Here is a 20095-nt window from a genome sequence, read left to right on the forward strand (position 1 = left end):
ACAGCCAGCCTCTCTCAGACCTTTTGTGTCTTGCCCTCCTTGTGCAAGGTGTCATTGATCGTCTGTTGGACAACTGTCCAGCCAGCAGCGTTCCCCATTAGAGATGCAACGATTAGTCAACATTATCGATAATGAAAAATTATCGCCGCAAAAATTCTTGCGTCGTTTATATATTAACATTGCAGCAGTCTCTCTCTCTCTGTATATATATATATATATATATATATATATATATATATATATATATACACACACACACACACACACAGTGTGTTATTGCTATGGAAAACCTGTTCCCATAATCTTAATTTATTGAAGGAACTGTCAAAGGGAGTGAGTGGCATCTATGCAGTTAAGCCTAAAATCTATCAATAGAAAACTAGAGCTTGTAGTCTCAGAATTTGATGCAAAATAAATGATTACTTTCATTCTGTATAGTACTTTTATTAGTCTTGTTGGTCTGTGTCTAAAAGAACCCCATTAAACTACAGTAGTTGTGTAAAACAAACATTCCTGGTTGGGCAGCATACAGTTGACTCTGAAAGATTCTCTGTCACCTATGTTGTATAAAAAAGTGACGGCAATTTGTTTTTATACAACTTGTTCAGAACTGACAGTGAGCCCTCATTGTGTTGCCACGTGAGGCCCAAAAATCATTGACTGCAGCAAAAAACAGTGTCTCTGATAACTATATTAATACGGAAATGAGACATTTAATAGTGGTTTGATCAGCTTCTCCCAACAGAGATTTCTGCAGGCTACTCCAGAAAACACCTTTTCTGACACTTCATAATGCAGAAGCCAAGTAGTAGGAAAAACTTAACCTGACTCTTGCCAGATGGATGTAGATCTGCTGAGCTCCACATCCTCCGGTCATGAGGTCTTATGGTTAAAAAAAAAACAAAACAAAAAAAAACGTTGTTTACTAACAAATAGAGCCAAAACAGAGATATGTGATAAGCCAATAGTTTGCGATAATTTAATGGGGAAACCTTTGTAATCAGTGAGCTACCGGTGTACAAATTTGTAAAATCATGGAATGTGACTAGGCCCCTTTAATTAACAAAAAAACATCAACAGTTAAACTGAAGATCTGCCAAATGTTGAAAGCTGGAGTAGAAAGTGTCCAACTTTGCTCAACTGGAAGAACCCTGCAGCCAAATAATAATCCTGGTGGCCTATCTAGGCTATAGGAGGGTTAAAAATGTGTTGGGACTCATTAGCATTCCCTTCGTGGCTCCATGACTGGCAAAACAAGAAGTTTATGCATGGTCCTATATTGCTGAATAGCTCTGTGCAGTTTTGATACTAAGAATTAAAAATGTGTTGCTAATATCTGACATATCCAAGAATCTAATCATAATGAAAGCACAACCCTTTTCTTTAAACTTTGCAATAAACTAAATGGCTGTTTAATATTTGATATATTAGTTAATATTTGATATATTAGTTAATGGAAAATAACGTGATTGTAGGTTTGAGTAAATTTAAAGAGTGTTTAGAGCACAAAATGCAGTATTAAACAAAATACATGCAAGAGTAAAATGTTTGTTTTGAAAAAGACTTCCTGCAAAAATGAATACAAAAGACTGCTGCTCAGCATAACCGCTCACCAAAACTACAACAAATTTAAACAAAAACGCCAAAAGGAGGTCATGGGGTCAACTTATCCTAAAACAAAGTCCACATGAAAAATTTTTTATCAATGAAACAGAGAAGTCAGTCTAGATAAAACTCATCCAATACGACTTGATATATACAAATGGCTGGTTAGATAAACTCAACAGCTGAAAAGCAGTTTTATACTGGATAATGGAGCGAATCACAAAAATAACAGACTTTATTTTAGACAAACAAAAATGGCCTGCTTTTAAATTTAAAGCTAGTATGAAATTAAACTTCAAACCTCTCTCTATGCAAAACAAAAGCACCTTTAACACAATTAAATCTTCTATTCAGTATCTTGTCAGTTTTAGAACATAAGCCCTGAAATGTATTTCCTTACTCTGTTAGATAATTCCAAGCAGTAAATTAACACATAACCGATTACCTCCTGTAAGCATACCGCTCAGAGAGAAAAAAATACACAGGTAGGAGATGAATGGCTACTGCACCCTACCTTCAATTAAACTATGACTTCTAATTAAACACACTTCAAACGTTAATATAATGTTAGTATTATAATCTGTCAGCACAATCAAATCATTTAGTGCTACATTTTGTGTTGTTTTAGATACAATTTGATATTTTTCCGTTCTCTTGTTCAGCGTCAGCAGTGACCAGTTGCTGTGTTTCTCTCCAATTCTCACCAGTGGGTTACTCCTTAGGGTCACCAATTTGTGCACAGAGGGACACATTCCTTGTTTTAGGTATGAGAAAACCAAACTATTCATAGGTCAATGAATATTATCAAAAAATAGTTCATTTTATATCAAAAATGACGTTTTTTTTTTAACTCAGAAAAGTAAAAGAATAAGAGTCTTGCATTACAAGCAACAAACACAATATGGTACATTTGCATTACAAAAAACAAAAAGAGAAAACATTCATTCAGAACATTTTTATGACAAATTCAAAGCAGAACAACATTTTAAAATTTAAACAAACAATCTACCCTATGTATTGAAGAAAGAAAAAAAAAAGAGCTAAAAAAATAGTTGAAAACCTATCAAACTGCATGTCATCATTCATCCTTTGAGAAAGCAAACTTAGTCAATGTTACAATGGATGACTTTTCTGTAGGTAGCTGGCATCCCATTTCTAAACCAGATACCTTCTATATTCGTATCTGGACCTTACATACAGTGATGGGATTGTGGAGGGTGAAGAAACGATGAAAAAACGCCCACAAGTCCAGACCTGGAAGAGAGGAAAGCATTTCTGTTATTGCCAAGAACTGCTTGGAAAGACTAGGAAGGAAAAAATATTACTGAGAATCAAGCACTTAAAGAATCTTTTCAAGCAAAATATCTACACCAGTAGCTTATTTTAGCCCATACCATGGTACCACTGCTTTAGTAAGGCGCATAACGCTGTGCCGTCTGTTCTTTGGGCCGTAGAGCACCGTAGGAGCTTGTGGAAGCAGATTCTGGTGACAGCTGTTTTCGCTCGTAGGTGCTGGCAGCTGAGACGGCTGCTACTCGTCTGATTGGGCTGGGTTCTCCTGCGTAGTACGCAGGTACTGATGTAGCTGGAGGCAGTGGCTGGTGGTCATATGGATCTACATTGGATGAAAGCTTGGGAAGAGAGGAAGGGGGAGGTGGAGGAGGCTGGGCATAGGGCAAACGACGCTCTTCAAAATAGCTTGAGCCATAAGACAGAGCTCTGTACTTTTCATAATATTCAGCACTGCCGTAGAGAGGGTCACGATCATAAGCAAATGACCGGACTGCCTGCGAGCCTGCAGCTTGACCGGCATACGCCCCCAGATCAGAGGCGTAGCCGCTAACCCTATGAGCAGGAGGAGGAGGCGGCGCAAACCCGCCGGCATAACTAGCTTGACTGTACACCGAGTAATCAGCCGTTGGCGGTGCGGCCATGCCATACGAGGGCCCGGGGACGCTGCGATTTCTTGTGGCGTCACCGTAGCTATCGTCCCGACCGGATGGACAGTCTTTTGACCAATGACCGCGTTTCCCACAGACAAAGCAGCCGCTATGATCTCCCATTCCCGGAGCAGTGCGAAGCCGACTGGTGGACAGTCGTACGTTGATCAGCTTGCCTTGTGAGAGAAGAGAACACACGCATGAGACCGAGAGGCTCGAAACTAACAGGGTCTTACCGATTAGAACATGTTAAAGGCATTTGACAATGAATGCGAAGGAAAATAATCTTTAGAGCCAGGTTATGCTGATATTTTGTCTGTCAATTGTTCCCAGTAACACTCTCACTGGTCTTACAAAGGACTCAGTGAAACCCCATTTGTGAATAACTGCAGTCCATGTAGGAACCTAACCAAAGGATCCAAAATTGGCATTAAGTGACAGAAAAGACAAGGAGCTTTTCCCTGCCAAAGAGTTCACCTTTGAAGGCTGTGTTGTCCAGCTTATTAATGGCCTCCATGGCGTCATCCATTGTCTCCATGTGAACAAAGGCATAGTTTCTTACAATGTCACACTCAACCACCGGGCCAAACTCCTCGAACTTGGCCCGAAGCTGTTCACTGGTCACTCCTTCGCCCAGGTTGCTGACGTGAAGTTTGGCGGTGGATTTGGGCCTGCCTTTGCTCATCTCCACATTTATGCGCCAGCCGTGCAGCTCGGTCTGGTGGAGGTTTTTGATGGCCTCCTCTGCCTCCGACTGGTTGTTCATGTGTACGAAACCAAAGTTTTTCACAATGTCACATTCAGACACTTTGCCATACTTTTCAAAGAGCTGTCTCAGCTCCTGGGCAGTGCTGTCCGAGGAAAGGTTGCCAATAAAAATTTTCACCATGATGACGTTTGTGTAGCCTGGAAGAGTAAAAAAAAAAAAAGTTGTTAGTTTTCATGTTAGAGATTAAAGCTACTAACAACTCCATCTTTAAGCAAAAACACTGAACATCAGACAGTCACATTACGTTTACATCATACAAAGCACCATGTGGATGCAATCATCTGAAAATATGTAACTGGTATGTTATAGCCTGATGAACAATGGATATTGTCCAAACATTTAATGGTATCCCAAAGGAAAACAAAAGAATCAGACAGACAGATGTGTAAATGTGAACCTGGTTTTAGTGTTTGCAGCATCCCGTCAACACTATATCAGACCAACATATAAATGATGTAAAACTCAATATCATTCATTGGCATGTGTTACCAATACTGACATCTTAGCATGAGAGTAGAACTAGAATTTACGGTATGTTCTGTCTGGACACTGAAGTTGGCACTAGAGAGCTCCAGTTAAGGTTACCATGCTCTGGAGGTTAGAACTCCTACTTGGAAAGTCTTTACAAACTAATATGGCTGCTGCGTTTATAAAGTACAGCACACCATGATGAACTGTGCATTTACACATAATGACAACAGACAGGTACGGACTGCCCATAGGTAGAATTAGAGCAAACCACCAGCGTTGGGCACTGGTGCGTCGTTTTGCTGCGTCTCTGGATATATTCACACAGCGGAGCGTTTTGTTAATGGCATAATTTCTCTGGAAACCAGGATTCCATGAAGACATTTTTTTTATTTTGCGTCAACTCTTTTCTGTCCTGGTAGGACAAAAGCCAAGGATCAGTTATGGAACAGCTGGCCAGTAGATTTGATGAGTGGGCAGACATCAACTTGCTGCAGCAGAACTAGTCATCCGTGTGTCAAGCGTAAATTGTGAGAGAGACTTCTCTGCAATGAACAGGATCAAAACTGACCTGCAAGACAAACTCCAGGAGAGCACCTGGCTGCATGCTTGAGAATTGCACTAATGGACCAGCCCCTGAAGCCGCTCCATACATGTAAGAACTGGTTTTAGTTTATTTCTTTTTCCTTCAAAGAAATTAAAAAGATTAAATATTCATAAACTGTCAACTTTGTAAATAGTTTTACAATAGAATATCTGAGTATTATTTCATAAAAAAATGTTTGTTCATGCTCATAATCATTCATTTAAAATGTAGATAACTCCATTTTTTCTAATTTATGTTCATATTGAGGATTTCTGTAATAAATCTTCCTTTGACTAGTTCATTGTGAACCTGCTCATCAAGCACCGTGCTGCACTGTAGCTACCATTCAAAGCCACTCTGTACTGCCCGTCACCACAAGTCAATTCTAAACCTATAGGAAACACTGAACACTTTAAGTAGGTAAATGAAACCTGCAGCATGTGCCAATTAATCCAATTACTATCTTAAGAATAAGAATAATTGATCACTAAAATAAGCATTAGCTACAGGCCTAGATCTTATGATTCTATTAAAGTTAGTGTGACTTCCAGGTCTCAAAGAATATCTACAACCATCAGGACAGCAAGCATGATGCCTAATCAAGCTATTAAAATTTTAACAAAAAAAAAATACAAAAGAAAACCTGTGAGATTTCATCATTGCCATGTTCTTAAAAAACTGAAAGATGATGAAATTTGACAACTGGGTTATATTTTGTATTTTTTGTGGTGGCTGCCTGTCCTACGCTGTGATTGGTCCACTAAGTTTCAGACTGGAGAATCTGAGCCTGGATGGCCAGGCTAGCACCGCGTAAGTTTTTGGTCAATTTAAGGCTGTGACATCAAAACAGATATAGACGATTCCAAACCTGGAAAAGTTAAAAGGCGCTGCTTTAAAAGCAAATACTTAACTGCACTAAAAATCCAGCGTAACCCCCCCCCCCTTTTGTTATACAATATTTCAAGGCAACCTGATGTTTATTCTGCCAAATGAATATCCATTTTCTTGTGTGACTGCCTGGGAAAGTTTCTCTGAAGAAGGTGTTTCTGATGTTTTCCTCTGGTTCTCCACGTTAGCAGACTAAGACATCCAGCAGCAGCAGCAGGGAGGAGACGGAAGCTTCTGTGCTGCTGCTGGAAGAAGTGCAACAATATGGGCAGATGTGAACGGCTCAGTTTCTATAGCTTTTGATACAAATCTGGATCTTTAAATTATTTTTTTAGAATCAATTTCATCAAGGCATCAATTATTTTGACAAGTATTTAATGTTACTTTTACATAAAAAACATATACACGATAAATAAACAAACGCTTAGCCTGGCAGAGCGGCAAGTAAAGCCTGGCAGCCCATCAGGCTTATAATACAGTAAGGGAAACCCTGTATTTAGTAGTTTTTTCTTCCATTTTTATCAAAAGTTGAGGTTCACTCACTTTTAGAATTAGATTTTAAATCTTAAGCTTTCTTTTCTTCTTTGAATATTATAGGTCTAAAAGACATTATTACATGCAAGGCTAAGACAACATTGTATCTTCTCATGGCAGCAATAGAGCTGAAGGCATTGCAATTTTTTTCTCTACATTTCCTGAGAAAGTTGTAACATTCAAATGTTGTGAAGAGGTTTACAACTGGATTACTGAAGTTGTAAACAGCTCTCTCTCTCTCTCTCTCTCTCTTAGTAAATGCATATGACGATACGGGGGCTGGGAGGCATAAGAAGGATGTGGCTGCAAATCAAGATGAAGTATAAAAAATCAGTTTAATCAGGTAAGGTCTAGTAATACGTTATTATATTTAACCTTAAACAACTAAAGGATTAATTGTCTATATTTAATATATGCAACCCATGATGGGATTAGAGATCGACCAATACAGTTTAAAGCCGATACAGATACCGATTATTTTGACATCAGGCAAACCAATAACCGATACGTGGGGCCGATTTTTTTGGGCCGATTGTTGGAGCCGGTATTGTTTTTTTCTTTTTCCATTTACATGAGAAAAATGAGACAATGATAACAAATGTAACCCAAGTGTCAATTTAAACCAAAAAGAACCGTTCATTAAAGCGAGCATAGTTCCCCTGGAAAAGTTTCCGCCCTCTGGCCAGATGTTGAGTAGACACCAGTGTCGTACATGGCAGAGGAGGAAAAGCATCTACTGCTGCGACTGCACACCTATTTTGTTTAGAGGTGTAGTGTCTTCTGAGATAAAACAGCTCTAAATATTGAAGTTCTCTGGCTAATGCATCAATGATGACAGCTCAACAAAGTAGCCAGGTGAGTGAGAGCGCACCGTGTCAGAGAAAATATGACCCTGATCACTCTCTCATGAAGTGACTAATGAAGCCTGTAGAGGCGACTGCAGTAAATGGAGGAAAACTCATTTTACATGTCAGGCCTGTATGAGAAGAAGAAAAAAGTTTCTAACTTGTGCAAAGCTCCTTTAAAAAAACACAAAACATTAACAATAGATAGCAAACAATGCAGAACATTTAAAATATAACAATAAAAATAAATACTTAATTGTTTGAGCACTTTATGTAGCAGCACAAGGGTTTTGTAGTGCAAATTATCTTCCTAATAACATTTGTAAACAACTATATAACAAAGAATATAACAAATAATTAAGAAATGTGAATAATCTGAATCTTGGTGTTTTTTTTACACCAGGTCATTAATGCAAATTACCTTTCTGAGAACATCTTCTGTTTGATTTATATATTATCACACTATGCATATATGCCTGCATAGCTCAAAATGCCTTTTTTTACTATATAGTGTTATGTGCAGCAGGATTTTTTTTTTTTTTTTTTTTTTTGCTACTTTTAAAGTCATTTCTGCAGAGGAGCAGCTGATTTCCTATGGGAGAACTGGAAGAGGAGGAGGCAGAATTTCAGTTCATGCTGGAAGAGACTGTGGGGATGCTAATGCTGTAAGGGACCAAAGCCGTTCACCACATCATCTGCGGTGGAAGACAGAAGAAGACCTTGATCATGGACTCTTTCAACCACTAAGGTTCATCCCAAGAAGAAGCCCTGGTGTCCTACCCCCTCTCAACATTAGAAACCTACTGCCAGGGGAAATTTTTGACTACTTTGATGAAGCAGTTCTCAAATTACTTTGTGAGAACACAAACAACTGTGTCTACACAGACAACTTTTACACCAGTCCACTTCTCCTCCGACAGCTGAGGCAGCAGGGGTGGGACATACAGGCCGGGATAGCCTGTATCTATATATCATTTATACAGTAATTTATACAGTATAGCCCAATGTTCTATACTGTATAAATTGTTAATTTATGATGTAAAATCTGTTCTCTGTTCTTGATATTTATCTGCCGTGTTTTAATTAAAACGTTTTTTCTTGATTTCAAACTGTTTTTCTATTGGTTTAATACGCAGTATATGGTAAAATTATTTCAGATATTGAAGGTTTAAGTATCATGGAAAAATGAGCCAGAGTTCTTGGTCATAGGACATTTTTTGCCTATTTTATAGTAAAAAGAAGAAATATGCCAGGCGAAGCTTTTGAGGCTTAGGCGTTAAAAGGGTAAACACTTCAGTAAACAGCCTTTGTTTTAAATAAAGAAGGAGGGGAAAAAAAAACGTCCAAACGCGCAGCCACCATACCGGATATTGCGTTTTGGATTGCTGGTGAACCTGGCTAAATAATGAACTCTCTAAACAATTACGCATCGGTCCTCTTTGCTTCGTTTACTACAGCTTGAAGCATTGTTTCGAAACACCTTCACACGACAAGAAACTATTTAACAAAGCCAAAACGTAAACAAGCATGAGCTTGACGTCACGTCACGCGGCTAACTGCTAACGCCAACGTGCTACACCACTTCTTCCCAGTTCAAGACTGCTATTAAAGTAATAGTAAAGCTAGCGCGCGACTCCTCAAATACTCGCAAATAACACATAAGTAGTTTTGGTGTACAAACTATTCGTGTTTACTCTCACGGAGTATAGTAGCAAGTTCTATTACTATGAGAGTGTGCTATCCGGAAGCTAATAGCAAGCTAACTGTTTCGTTGTTTTAGCCCACTTCCGTTCAGCCATCTATATCAGAGCTACAAGAACAGCTGTATATCCCCACCTTCTGTCAGCACATGTTTACTTCACAGTATAAGCCATAAACTTGCCACTTACCTGTATAAGTAAGAAAGGCCTTCTCACTAATGAATGGATAGAGGCAAAATGACGCAACGGCGCTCGTCTAGCCTTCTTTTCTTTAGTCACACCACGTTTGCCACCAAGCTTCAGCGCCATTACCGCCCCCCTCTGTTCAAGTGAAAACTACACCACGGTGTCGGTGCTTCTTCTTCTTCTTCTTCTTCTTCTTCTTCTTGGGTACTCTACAGGCATCATCAAGTAAAATTTTCTAACTGTGAACTAAACTCTCCGCCAGGGAAGGGGTGTCCAAACTTTTCGGCGCATGGGCCGACATTGTCAAGCCTAAAGTACTTGAAGGTCAGAAAATGGATGAAAGCGATACAAATTATCGCTAAATGATACAATTTTATCATTTTAATTTTTGAAAGAAAGGGATGTCAAATCACTGTACATCCAAATTTAAAAATGGGATTTGCTCATTTGCTTTGTTAAAGTATGGTCATCCAGTTTCCAAATTATGTTAGACTTGATTGGGAATTTGTGTTATTATTATTTTTGGTCCAGCAAAATGAGAACAGGATTTGGGCTAGTATTTCTTTCTAAACATTTGCTGTATTTAGCTAATTTCAATAAATTAATTCAAAACAGTTTTCATCGCACACACATTTGCACTTGAGTTAAAGTCCTATAATAGATGTGGTACCATTTACTATGAAATTAAAGAGAATATCAAAAGTGTGGTTATCAAAAGATTAATACATTGTATTGTACCCAACATCCCTGCGACCCCATGAGGGATTAAGCGTGTCAGAAAATGGATGGATGGATGGATGGATGGATGGATGGATGGATGAATGGATGGATGGATGGACCCAACATTTTAAGTTGTAAGAACTTAACCTGTCTATAATAATTTTACTCTAAAAATAAAAAGTTTCCATCTGGATCAGGCACTTTGGACATGCCTGCTCCATGCATTCTATATGACCAAACTTTCATATAGAGTATTAAAACTATAAACTTTATAGTTTATAGTTTTAATACTATGCAAATATTCTGTTCCTGCCCTCCAGTTTAAGAAATGTGTGCAAATTTATAATGGTAGGTGCAGCTGATTGTAGTTCTCCAAACAGTTTTCTTCTGATTCCTAGTTCAGGTACAAAATCATCCCCTCTACTGTTCTCAAGAACCTTGGAGCCATGAATTTTCAATTAAATTAAATTAAATTTTATTTATATAGCGCCAATTCATGAAACATGTCATTTCAAGGCACTTTACAAAGTCAAAAACAATCATATTATGCAGATTGGTCAAAAATTTCCTATATAAGGAAACCAGTTGATTGCATCAAAGTCCCGACAAGCAGCATTCACTCCTGGAGAAGTGTAGAGCCACAGGGAGAGTCGTCTGCATTGTCCATGGCTTTGCTGCAATCCCTCATACTAAGCAAGCATGGAGTGACAGCGGAAAGAAAACTCACCATTAACGGGAAGGAAAACCTCCAGCAGAACTGGACTCAGTATGAACGGTCATCTGCCGTTTCTGTTCCTTATACATGATACACATCAAAGATGCCCTCCAAACCTGTGGTTACCCTAACTGTGCTTTTGCCAAATCAGCAAGAAAATCAAAAAGACCCGCTGCAGAACATAATGGTGAGCAGAATAAACGGAAAAACATTGTCATCCCATATGTTGCTGGAGTCTCTGAAAAACTCAAGAAGATTTTCTCCAAACACAAAATCCCAGTACATTTCAAACCAAATTGACTATTTGACTCAGGTGTGTTGAAGCAGAGTAACAAATAAAAGTTGCAGGACACCGGCCCTTGAGGACCAGGATTGGGGACCACTGGTCTACATGAAGTTTACACAATAAAGCTGAAACTGATCACAGAGCTCCAGTCCTTTTTGCCTTTGCAAGTTTGATGTGGTTCAGCTTTGGAACACCTCACTCAGCCACTGTTTGATGGAAGATGTGCATCAGTTTATTAGTGTAATATATATTCTTATTGCATCCAAAAGTTAACCTTAAGTTGACATTTTCTTGAAGAACTTGAATGGAACCTTTGTCCTTTAAGTTTAGTAACAGAGTCCAAATTTTAAGCTTAGATTTTTATCTAGCTAGTATTAGCATAGCACAGGTTTTTGCTAACAGCAGTGTTTTATGCTCAAATTGTATAAAAATCAGTTCTTCATGGTTAAACTATACAAGAACTACAGGTTAACCAGAAGGTTTAGCAGGACAAGTTGTTGCTGTTGGGCACTGTTCCATATTTACAGATCAGATAAAATTAGTTTTTCTTCACAGACTAATTTGTGTAACTTTTTTAAATCTAAATTACCAATGATGGTATGCTCCATGTGATGCTGGCCCAACACTCCTGCTATTTCTAGCCTTGTGTGACCCATCCAATACCTCCATCCATCCATCTATCTATCCATCCATCCATCCATCCATCCATTTTCTGACCCGCTTAATCCCTCATGGGGTCGCGGGGGTTGCTGGTACCAATCTCCAGCATTCCTTGCCTGACCAATCATGTCCCATTATTTACCCTGCTGTGTTGTGAGATGCGCATGTGTTGTGCTGATCTTTTAATGCATTCTACAGGGAAGTCCAAGGATTGTACGGTCTAAATGAGTCTCATATCTGAGCTCCACTGCTTTGACATCTTGTGAAATGCCATTTACAATTTTATTTTTTTGATTTTGTTACGTCACTGAAACTTTCTAGTCCCAGATTTATTTTCTAGGTTGAAAAGGCCATTCTGTGTTGTAAGCTCTATTAGAATATTATTGGTATACTCTATTTTTAACCCTGTAACTTAAATGACTTTACAAAAGGCAACAGACTGAAATGTTACTGAGCTATAAAGAAATGCATTGTTTTAATTGTCCTTGAACCCAGTTCAATGATCCCAGAATAATTGTTGCCAGCAAGTTTTTGTTATCTTATCAAAACAGTTCAATTCAACAGAAAATAAAAATAGGATTTGATTAAAAAGACACAGTATATAATTATTTCTGGTCCTTTGGAGTGCTTGTGGATTATTTGATATTTTAGTTGACACAACAGAGATCACATAGCCCAGGGACTTGACAAAAATCAGCTGAAAAACAGAATCAGTTGTCCACAACAGAACAGAATTAGGCCTACTCAAATCTCTTATTTTCTTTACACACTTTCTAAGTCACAATTTTCACACATATACACTGGCTGTTCTGGTGTCTGATCCTGGTGTTCCCACTTCTAGCACTGTGGACTCATGTCTTGTTGGGGCAGCTGTTTTGAGAAGGGCTCCACACACACCAAACACAGACATTCATCTTGTTCTGAGCAAGGTTTTGTTGGATGTCTCTCCCTTCTCTTGAGTCTGTTTTTTGATGTGTTTGATTTTTTTCTGGTCAGTTAATTGTCTCTTCTGCTCTTCAGGGAGATATCGTCTTAAAAATTGCCCAAATCCACTCTGGTCTTATTTCTTTCTACTGTGGCCTTCTCCGTCTTCTCATAAACATGAACATGGTTCGCTTCATGCGACTCTCAGCCATGTTCAAAGTCTGAAAGCAGGGGAGCTACAATGAACGGCTAACTGCTAACCTAGCTGCTAAGCTAACCGGATACATAAACACTAGAAGTGCGCATGCGCAGCCAGCAAGCGGAAACTCAGAAGGAAAGAGTATGGACACAGGCGTTATGTGAGCAATAATTGGCATGAGGGACAACCAATAGATAAAGCGAGTCCCCAGGAACTTGAGGGACAGATGGGGGTGAGAATATAATGTCTATGGCTGAGAGCAGGAATAAAACTCTGACAAATCTCTGCCCTTAGGACCGAACAGCAAAGATTGATTGGAATTTTTACAGGCCTGTAGCTCCCACAGAGAATGATTTTAAACCTTCTTTTTGTGAATACATAATTTGCGCTCCGCCCCCGGAGAATGAAGTGCCTACATTCAATCTGCTTAATTGACAGAGGACATAAAAATCTTTATTTTTTCACATTAAAAATACTCTAACATTAAATGAGCATTCTCAGTTGTTATATACATACAATTTTCTACTCAAAACACATTTTGAAACAACATACACATTCATACTGTGTCTCCCAAGTACGTGTCAAAAAAGGGGGAGTTAATATAGTTTACAGTATAAATAACATAAATATCTGTATACACTATCACAGACAATTGCAGTGTAGTGGAATTGAGACTACCAAGGTACAACTATACTGTAATTCATTACCGAACCTAAATGCATATCGGAGTTAAAAGTCAGTTCTGTTTTAAGGTCATTTATTTTAGATCATCTGGCCATCTGCAAAATCTTATGAACATTATGAACAATATATATACATTTTTATTAAACAAAAATTTCATTTCGCTGCTCTAAAACAGTAAAAAAAAGTATGTTATGAAAATACAAAGGAGGAAATAAAACAGCAGTGACCTAAGAGAGGTAACAATAGCTGCCCCTCAATCTGGATGGAAGTATTTCTAACTTTGTGAAATGATAATTATTTGGAAAAGATGGAGTACTAAGTTTAAGATCCTAAAGCAATCCCGGACCAGAAGGAGTATAGTCCCTCCAGCAAGTTCTAGGTCTACCCCAGGCTCTCCTCTCATTGGGACTTGCCCCGAAAACATTCAGACACCAAGAACCCATCCTAATCGGATACCTGAAACACCTCACCTGACTTTCAAAGGAGAGGAGCAGCAGCTTATCGCTGACCTGATGAAGTCCTCAACCTATCTCAAAGGCTGAATCTGGCTAGTTATGAAGACATCCATTACAGCCGCTTTTATAATCACATAAAATGATACAAAATGCTCACTGTTAAATGTGGGCTAGTAATTTGGCAGAGTATTGTGTTTTGGTAGACATAATTGCACTACATAGTTTTAAAGTGTATGGGGCGCTGTTGATGACTACCCTTAAAAGTACTAAAGTCTGGCAGTAAATCAACAGCAGTGTTCCATTTGATAACACATAAGACTGATTTGGCCAAGATAAGCACCAGGTTAGAACCCACTTAAATGGAGAATGGGCGCAATAGGGTAGGAGTGGTAACATATGTCTGCAGCTGGAGCAATAGTCTTGCACAAAGATGCTGGAACATATAGGCGAGCAACTGCCTGGTATATAAGAGTCCATGAAAGCCAGACATGCTCTCTAATGCATCCACGAGGCATCCTCTGGGTCTGATCTGTACTCACTGTTTAGACTGATTGTCAGATGCTTTTAAAACTGCCTGTTACACCATCACTCCACCCCTGAGCACAGCACTTAAGCCCCCAGGTTCTTCTCTAGAACTCCCAGCTCTTTATAAATGTAATGATTCTCATATCCATTATTCTTCTTCATGTGTATCAAATTATCACTTTGTGGTACTGGCCATTTTCAGTGAAAATGCTCATGTTACCCATCTAGTAGTTGACATGTCAGATTCAATTACACTCTATAACATGAAACATTCAGCAAACCAGAAGACCATTAAATTGGTGGAATACTGAACGGATCCCAGATATTATTGTCTGTGATATGGAGATATTTAATTCCATTTTGGTGGAAGTGCATATCAGCTCTACACAGGGAGCTTTAGCAGTTTTCTGATCAAGAAGCCTTATTGCTATGTCCCATCAGTTTCTGGATAGAGAGCCAATTCATCAGACAACTAAACTCTCCCTCCTGGTCAAACGTGGTGTTCACAAAAAGATTGCAGTACACGCTGTCCAAAAAAGAACTGGAAATATCAAACAGATTTTTTTTATGTCGGGTCACTTTCCCTATGTCTCCCCCAACACCACTCCTTAACTGAAATGATACCCGTTCCATTTAAGCTGGTACAACAATGTGAATTTTGTTCAAAGCCACTCAGAGCGAGGACATCCATTTTCCAGCTCAGTAGCTGCTCTCATGACCAGTCAAGATGTACAGGTTGCTCAGTGCAGAAGGGTCATCAGTTGGCGTACTCTGAAGGATGATGTCTCTGTTCAGCAACGAAACAAAGGGAGAAAAGTCTTTGTCATCCAAAACACACAAAGTCAGTTATGTTTTACACATGGAGCTGTACATACATATACAAATATATGTATATATATATATATACAAATGTATGTGTATATATATATATATATATATATATATATATATATATACATACATACATACATACATACATATATATATATATATATATATATATATATATATATATATATATATATATATATATGTATATATATGACATTTTTTGTTTCACAACAGAAACTTTAAATCTAAAATATTTAGTTGAATCATCTTTATTTTATGTGTTAATAGAGTTGCACAATATATCACATTGCAATGGTTATCATTGTGTCTGGATGGTTTGGAAATTGATGATATATTTCATCAGTTGGATGGACCCTAACTGCCTTTAATATCCATACCTGTTGCACATATTTCGTTGGTGAGATGCTAAAGCGCATGGAAAGAAAAGGTTGAGAATCGTAATAGGGGGAAATCCTAATTGATTTGACCACAATGAAATACCTTTTTTATGAAAAATACTGTGCAAAATGCAGAAAGCTTTAACTCAGAATAAAGGACAGGAAGCAGGATTGTGCTGGACACCTGGGATCTTCCATGCCACAGAAAACACTGCATCAAGAACTGCCATTTGTTCTTCGTGGATAAAAACACACAGCAAAGGGATTCCTTTTTGGAAAACTTACAGTTTGAATATTTACTGATAAAAACAAGCCTTGTGCAGATGTACTGTTGACTTTTTGCTTTTTCAAGTTCTGCACCTGGAAAGAAGAACACCCATCCAGACTATTTGACAAAATAGGTTTAAGTGAAGCTAAGTTTAGAGGTTTGCTGCCTTGTAGGTTACACTTTTACCAGAAGGAGATTTACCAAAAGAACCACATTCAGGTTACATTCAAAGGCATGGCATTTGGAATGTCAAATGTGGCATGTTTGTGGCAGGATCAAAACACAGACAACAGGCTGTTCCAGTTCACAGATCCTCCAAAGGCTACTTCAAATGTGGCCAACAAATGTGTCCTCTTCCCTGATTTGAAGGATGGGTCCAGTGTATCCTTCATTGCTAATCCTATCCCATGATTCATTGCAGGTTGAAGAAAACTTTTTAACCAGAAAAGAAATGGAGGAGAGTGAACAGCTGTGACTAAAGTTGAATATATTACACTTTCTGTGACATAAAAGTAACTTTTAAAAAGTGTTCAGGCGAGAAATGAGCTATGTTAAACCGGAATATCTGCTCGGTTTGTTGGCATATCCCTTGATTTAAAAAATGCTCGGATGTGCTTGGACCACAGGGAGTTTGGGTTCAGTATCCCGAGAGAGAATGCCTTTCTCTCAGCACATTGCTTTCTAACTCCTGCTGGATTTCCGGTATGAGAAATAGTTTAGATTTAGATATCTAATATCAATGTTTGATTAATTCATTATTATTATTCGCTACAAATAAATTGATTCAAGCTTTGTTAAGAAAGTTAGAGGGTTAGTGTTTAAGTTGGTAAATGTCTTACTAAAATACACAAATGGTATTTGTCATCAATTAATTTTGTTTAGTGGTGTATTTCAACATGGAATTAAACATTTGGCTGATTAATGAATTAGAATAAAACATGATAAAGCAACATTTTAAATAAAATATTGTGGGACATATCGAATATGTAAAGGGGATGACAAAAACCGTGTACAGCTATTTAAAGTGGACGCAATATGATTAACCTTTGGACTCCGTTTGTTTGTCTTCACAGCTGCTTTGCGCCATCTCGGTTGTCCGGCAACATGAATAACACTAAGATAAGGGCGGTGGAGCAGCCAGTGGAGGCTAGACCGTCCCAATTAACAAGCAGATCTCTTCCTTGAAAATGGGTGTGGCGAAACTGCTCTACAGCGCCACCTAAAGTGAGTTGGGGCTACTGGTAAGTCCTAAAAACTTGAAAGAATTCATGTAGGTAGATCTTCCCAAATCATGAAAAAAAAAGTCTCTTGGGGTATGCCCTAAAACCAACAGGGAGTCAGCCATTTTGGGTCAAAGGTCATTTTTGGGCCCTTTTTGACTTTTACTCACTGCAAACTTTCACGAACTTCTCCTAGGGCTTTCGAGCTAATGACTTGGTCTGTTTGCCATTGAGGCACGTGAGAGTAAAAGTTATGGAATTCATGAGTTTCTGAAAATGTGTAGGGGGCGTGGCCAAGGCACGAACTTGACCTTCATAAAAACAAATTTCAATCCCTTATAACCTTCCAACTGAAAGACCAAAAAACTGAAACCTGTCATGGTGGATGCCTGTGAGGTCCTCTACGAAATTCTGTGGTCAAACGTCATTAAAGCCACGCCCCCTGAGATCAGAAAGTTGTTTTTAGCTTGGAAAGGTCCCATGCAGTCACCACTGACCTAGTCCACATGAAAGTGGGTCAGAAGATAGATAACATGTTGGTCTCACTTGCTTTCAAGCACAAAGACATTTGGATGCAGCGTCTGGCCATGGTGGTGTGGCGAAGTCAGGCATCTCGCCATGACCATACATTTGGCTACAGATTCCACATTTTTCATCTGATCTGTACCAAATTCAACAAATTTGATCTTGGTCCAGTCCCAAAATGATTTCCAGTGAAATTTTCTGTGGGCGTGGTCTACTTGTGCTACAGCACCCTGTAGAATATTTCAAAAACATCAGCCCCAAGCCATGCTTTGTCCGAGGTTTATGAAATTGTACATACATATGTAACTGATGAGGACCTACAAAAAAGTCTATTGGACCCATGGTCCACACCACAAAGGAAGTGAGCCATTTTGGATCAAAACCACAATTTTGTCTGTTCAAACACCTATTAATCAGTAAATGAAAATAAATTCACCAAAAATCAGCCGTTTGTTTTTATGAGCTCAGAATCTCAGGATTTATTCCTTGGATAGATTAAAGCATATGGTACACTCTAATCCAAGCTTTTTATGATGTCCGTCATTCTAAATTCTTAAAAGTTTGTCAAATGAACAATCACTATATATGCAACATACATGTCTCAAATTCAATCTTTTTGTAAATGGGCACACATCTTCAGTTAATAGAGCCTAAAATGCGTTGTCAGTTTGGTGCAAATCCATACCTGTTTGACTAAATTAGGTCACATTAAGGTTTTTGCCTATGTCACTATAAGCTCTTCATTTCTTTCTCTACAATTTCTGCATCAAACTACATGGAAAAAATAGCAACTTGAACACGCATTCCAGATTGCCTGTAAATATTTTCAGGATTTTAGGGCCAACGGTTGAATTTTTATAAATATTTGAATTACACAGAAACTGCCCTATTCATTCTCTATGGAAAAATAAATACCACCTTCGCCCACTATTGGCACTGTTTCCCCCTTTTTCATTGCAGTGCGTTTGAACGGCAGATAAAGGAAGAGATTCTGCCTTATTTAAAAACTACATATGTATCACAGTAAATAGAAAATGGGAAAATTATTTTACTAAGTTTATAAATAAAATTATTATAATATTATAATATTAATATGTAGTCTTTAAACAAGGCAATTGTTGAGGGTTACAGAAGAGTGATTTGGATTTTCTCACAAAGCAAATCATACACAGTCACTGACAAAAGTCTTCTCACTAATCCATTTTCTAGAAGCAACAGCTAAATGATATTATTCTGATACTAGGTCATCAAATCTATGTCAGTTGAGTCAGTTGTTGCCTGTGGGGATTTTTAAGTTCCAGCAGAATCCGTATTCAGTGACACAGTATTGACACAGTATCAATACAGTTTGGCAATGTGTCGAAACGCTTCATGATGCCTCATCTATCCATCACTAGTTATGACTATTGCAATGGTGGTGATAGCTGGAATTGAGCGCCAATCCCGCGGTTGGCATGGAGGTCATCAAGCAACGCTTCTGCAGAGGCGACATAGGCTGAGCGGCAGTGAGCTGCGAGGGCAGGCAATGCTACCAGCAGCTTTAGTTAGATTTATGTTTGTTAATGTTTCTTTGCATAAATAACTATTGACATTGATTAAAGATCTAAAATCCATCATGATTCTTCTAGCATCTCGATCCAATGTAATCCTTCCATTTTGTTCACTAACATGTTTAATAGCATCAGCACTGGTTTCTTTTTTTAACTTACCTGTTCGTTCCCAAAACTCGGAAAACTCGACTCACATCTGTGATTTCTTGCGTAATCTGCCATTCAAAATGGGATGAATCAGGTTTGACATGAACTCTACCACATAAGAACAGATCAAGCATGACACATTGCTAATGTGTAGATAATCACCTCATCTGAATGGAAACTCTTCCCTTTAAGGCCATGCTTCCAGAAAGCCAGGACACTATCCTGTAAACAGACTGCCAGGATATGCAACATTATGCAGCTGTCAGTGACGATAAACTCACATGAGATTTAGAATACTGATTTTTACCCAGTGTTTCAATTGGGAAGTCAAAAACGATCTCAGCTGCCAGCTCTTTGGACGGAAGTCCTTTTAGGTCCACTATTTTAACCATTTCTGCACAATGAGCATCAGAATAGAAGCAGTTAATAAAAAGTAATCAGGAAATAGGTTTTATTGTCTTTTAAAT

The 20095-nt window shown here is 38.4% G+C and overlaps 2 protein-coding genes and 1 long non-coding RNA gene across 7 annotated transcripts in view; 1 reads left to right on the top strand and 2 right to left on the bottom strand.

Annotated features, from left to right (window-relative positions):
- Positions 1-965: 965 nt before the first annotated feature.
- On the bottom strand, positions 966-9664 carry LOC105924221 (RNA-binding protein 4.1). The gene is made up of 4 exons (XM_012860097.3): positions 9525-9664; positions 4023-4451; positions 3000-3721; positions 966-2859 (listed from the first exon to the last, which is right to left on the bottom strand). Exons 2-3 carry the CDS (start codon positions 4432-4434, stop codon positions 3015-3017), a joined length of 1119 nt encoding a protein of 372 aa, XP_012715551.1. The 5' UTR covers positions 4435-4451; positions 9525-9664; the 3' UTR covers positions 966-2859; positions 3000-3014.
- LOC110368127 lies at positions 4840-17847 on the top strand. The gene is made up of 3 exons (XR_004932490.1): positions 4840-5437; positions 7046-7133; positions 17260-17847. It is a non-coding gene; the product is annotated as an uncharacterized LOC110368127 (long non-coding RNA).
- Positions 13453-20095, bottom strand: part of map4k2 (mitogen-activated protein kinase kinase kinase kinase 2) — a 72124-nt gene continuing 65481 nt past the window's right edge. For all 5 annotated transcript variants that reach the window (XM_036146100.1, XM_036146096.1, XM_036146099.1 and 2 more), the window contains 4 exons: positions 19936-20022; positions 19791-19861; positions 19641-19696; positions 13453-15476 (listed from right to left, as the gene is read on the bottom strand). In XM_036146100.1, the coding sequence (XP_036001993.1) occupies positions 15389-15476; positions 19641-19696; positions 19791-19861; positions 19936-20022 (302 nt within the window). In that variant the 3' untranslated portion in view covers positions 13453-15388. The remainder of the gene's footprint in view (positions 15477-19640; positions 19697-19790; positions 19862-19935; positions 20023-20095) is intronic.

Source organism: Fundulus heteroclitus, chromosome 14, assembly GCF_011125445.2.
Source record: "Fundulus heteroclitus isolate FHET01 chromosome 14, MU-UCD_Fhet_4.1, whole genome shotgun sequence".
Classification (NCBI taxonomy): domain Eukaryota; kingdom Metazoa; phylum Chordata; class Actinopteri; order Cyprinodontiformes; family Fundulidae; genus Fundulus; species Fundulus heteroclitus.

Excerpts from the sequence above, each read along its gene's own strand:
- LOC105924221 (XM_012860097.3), bottom strand. The coding sequence starts at position 4,434 with ATGGTGAAAATTTTTATTGGCAACCTTTCCTCGGACAGCACTGCCCAG. Across the intron at positions 3,722-4,022 it reads GGACAACACAGCCTTCAAAG|GCAAGCTGATCAACGTACGA; the intron begins GTGAACTCTTTG and ends TTCTCTCACAAG.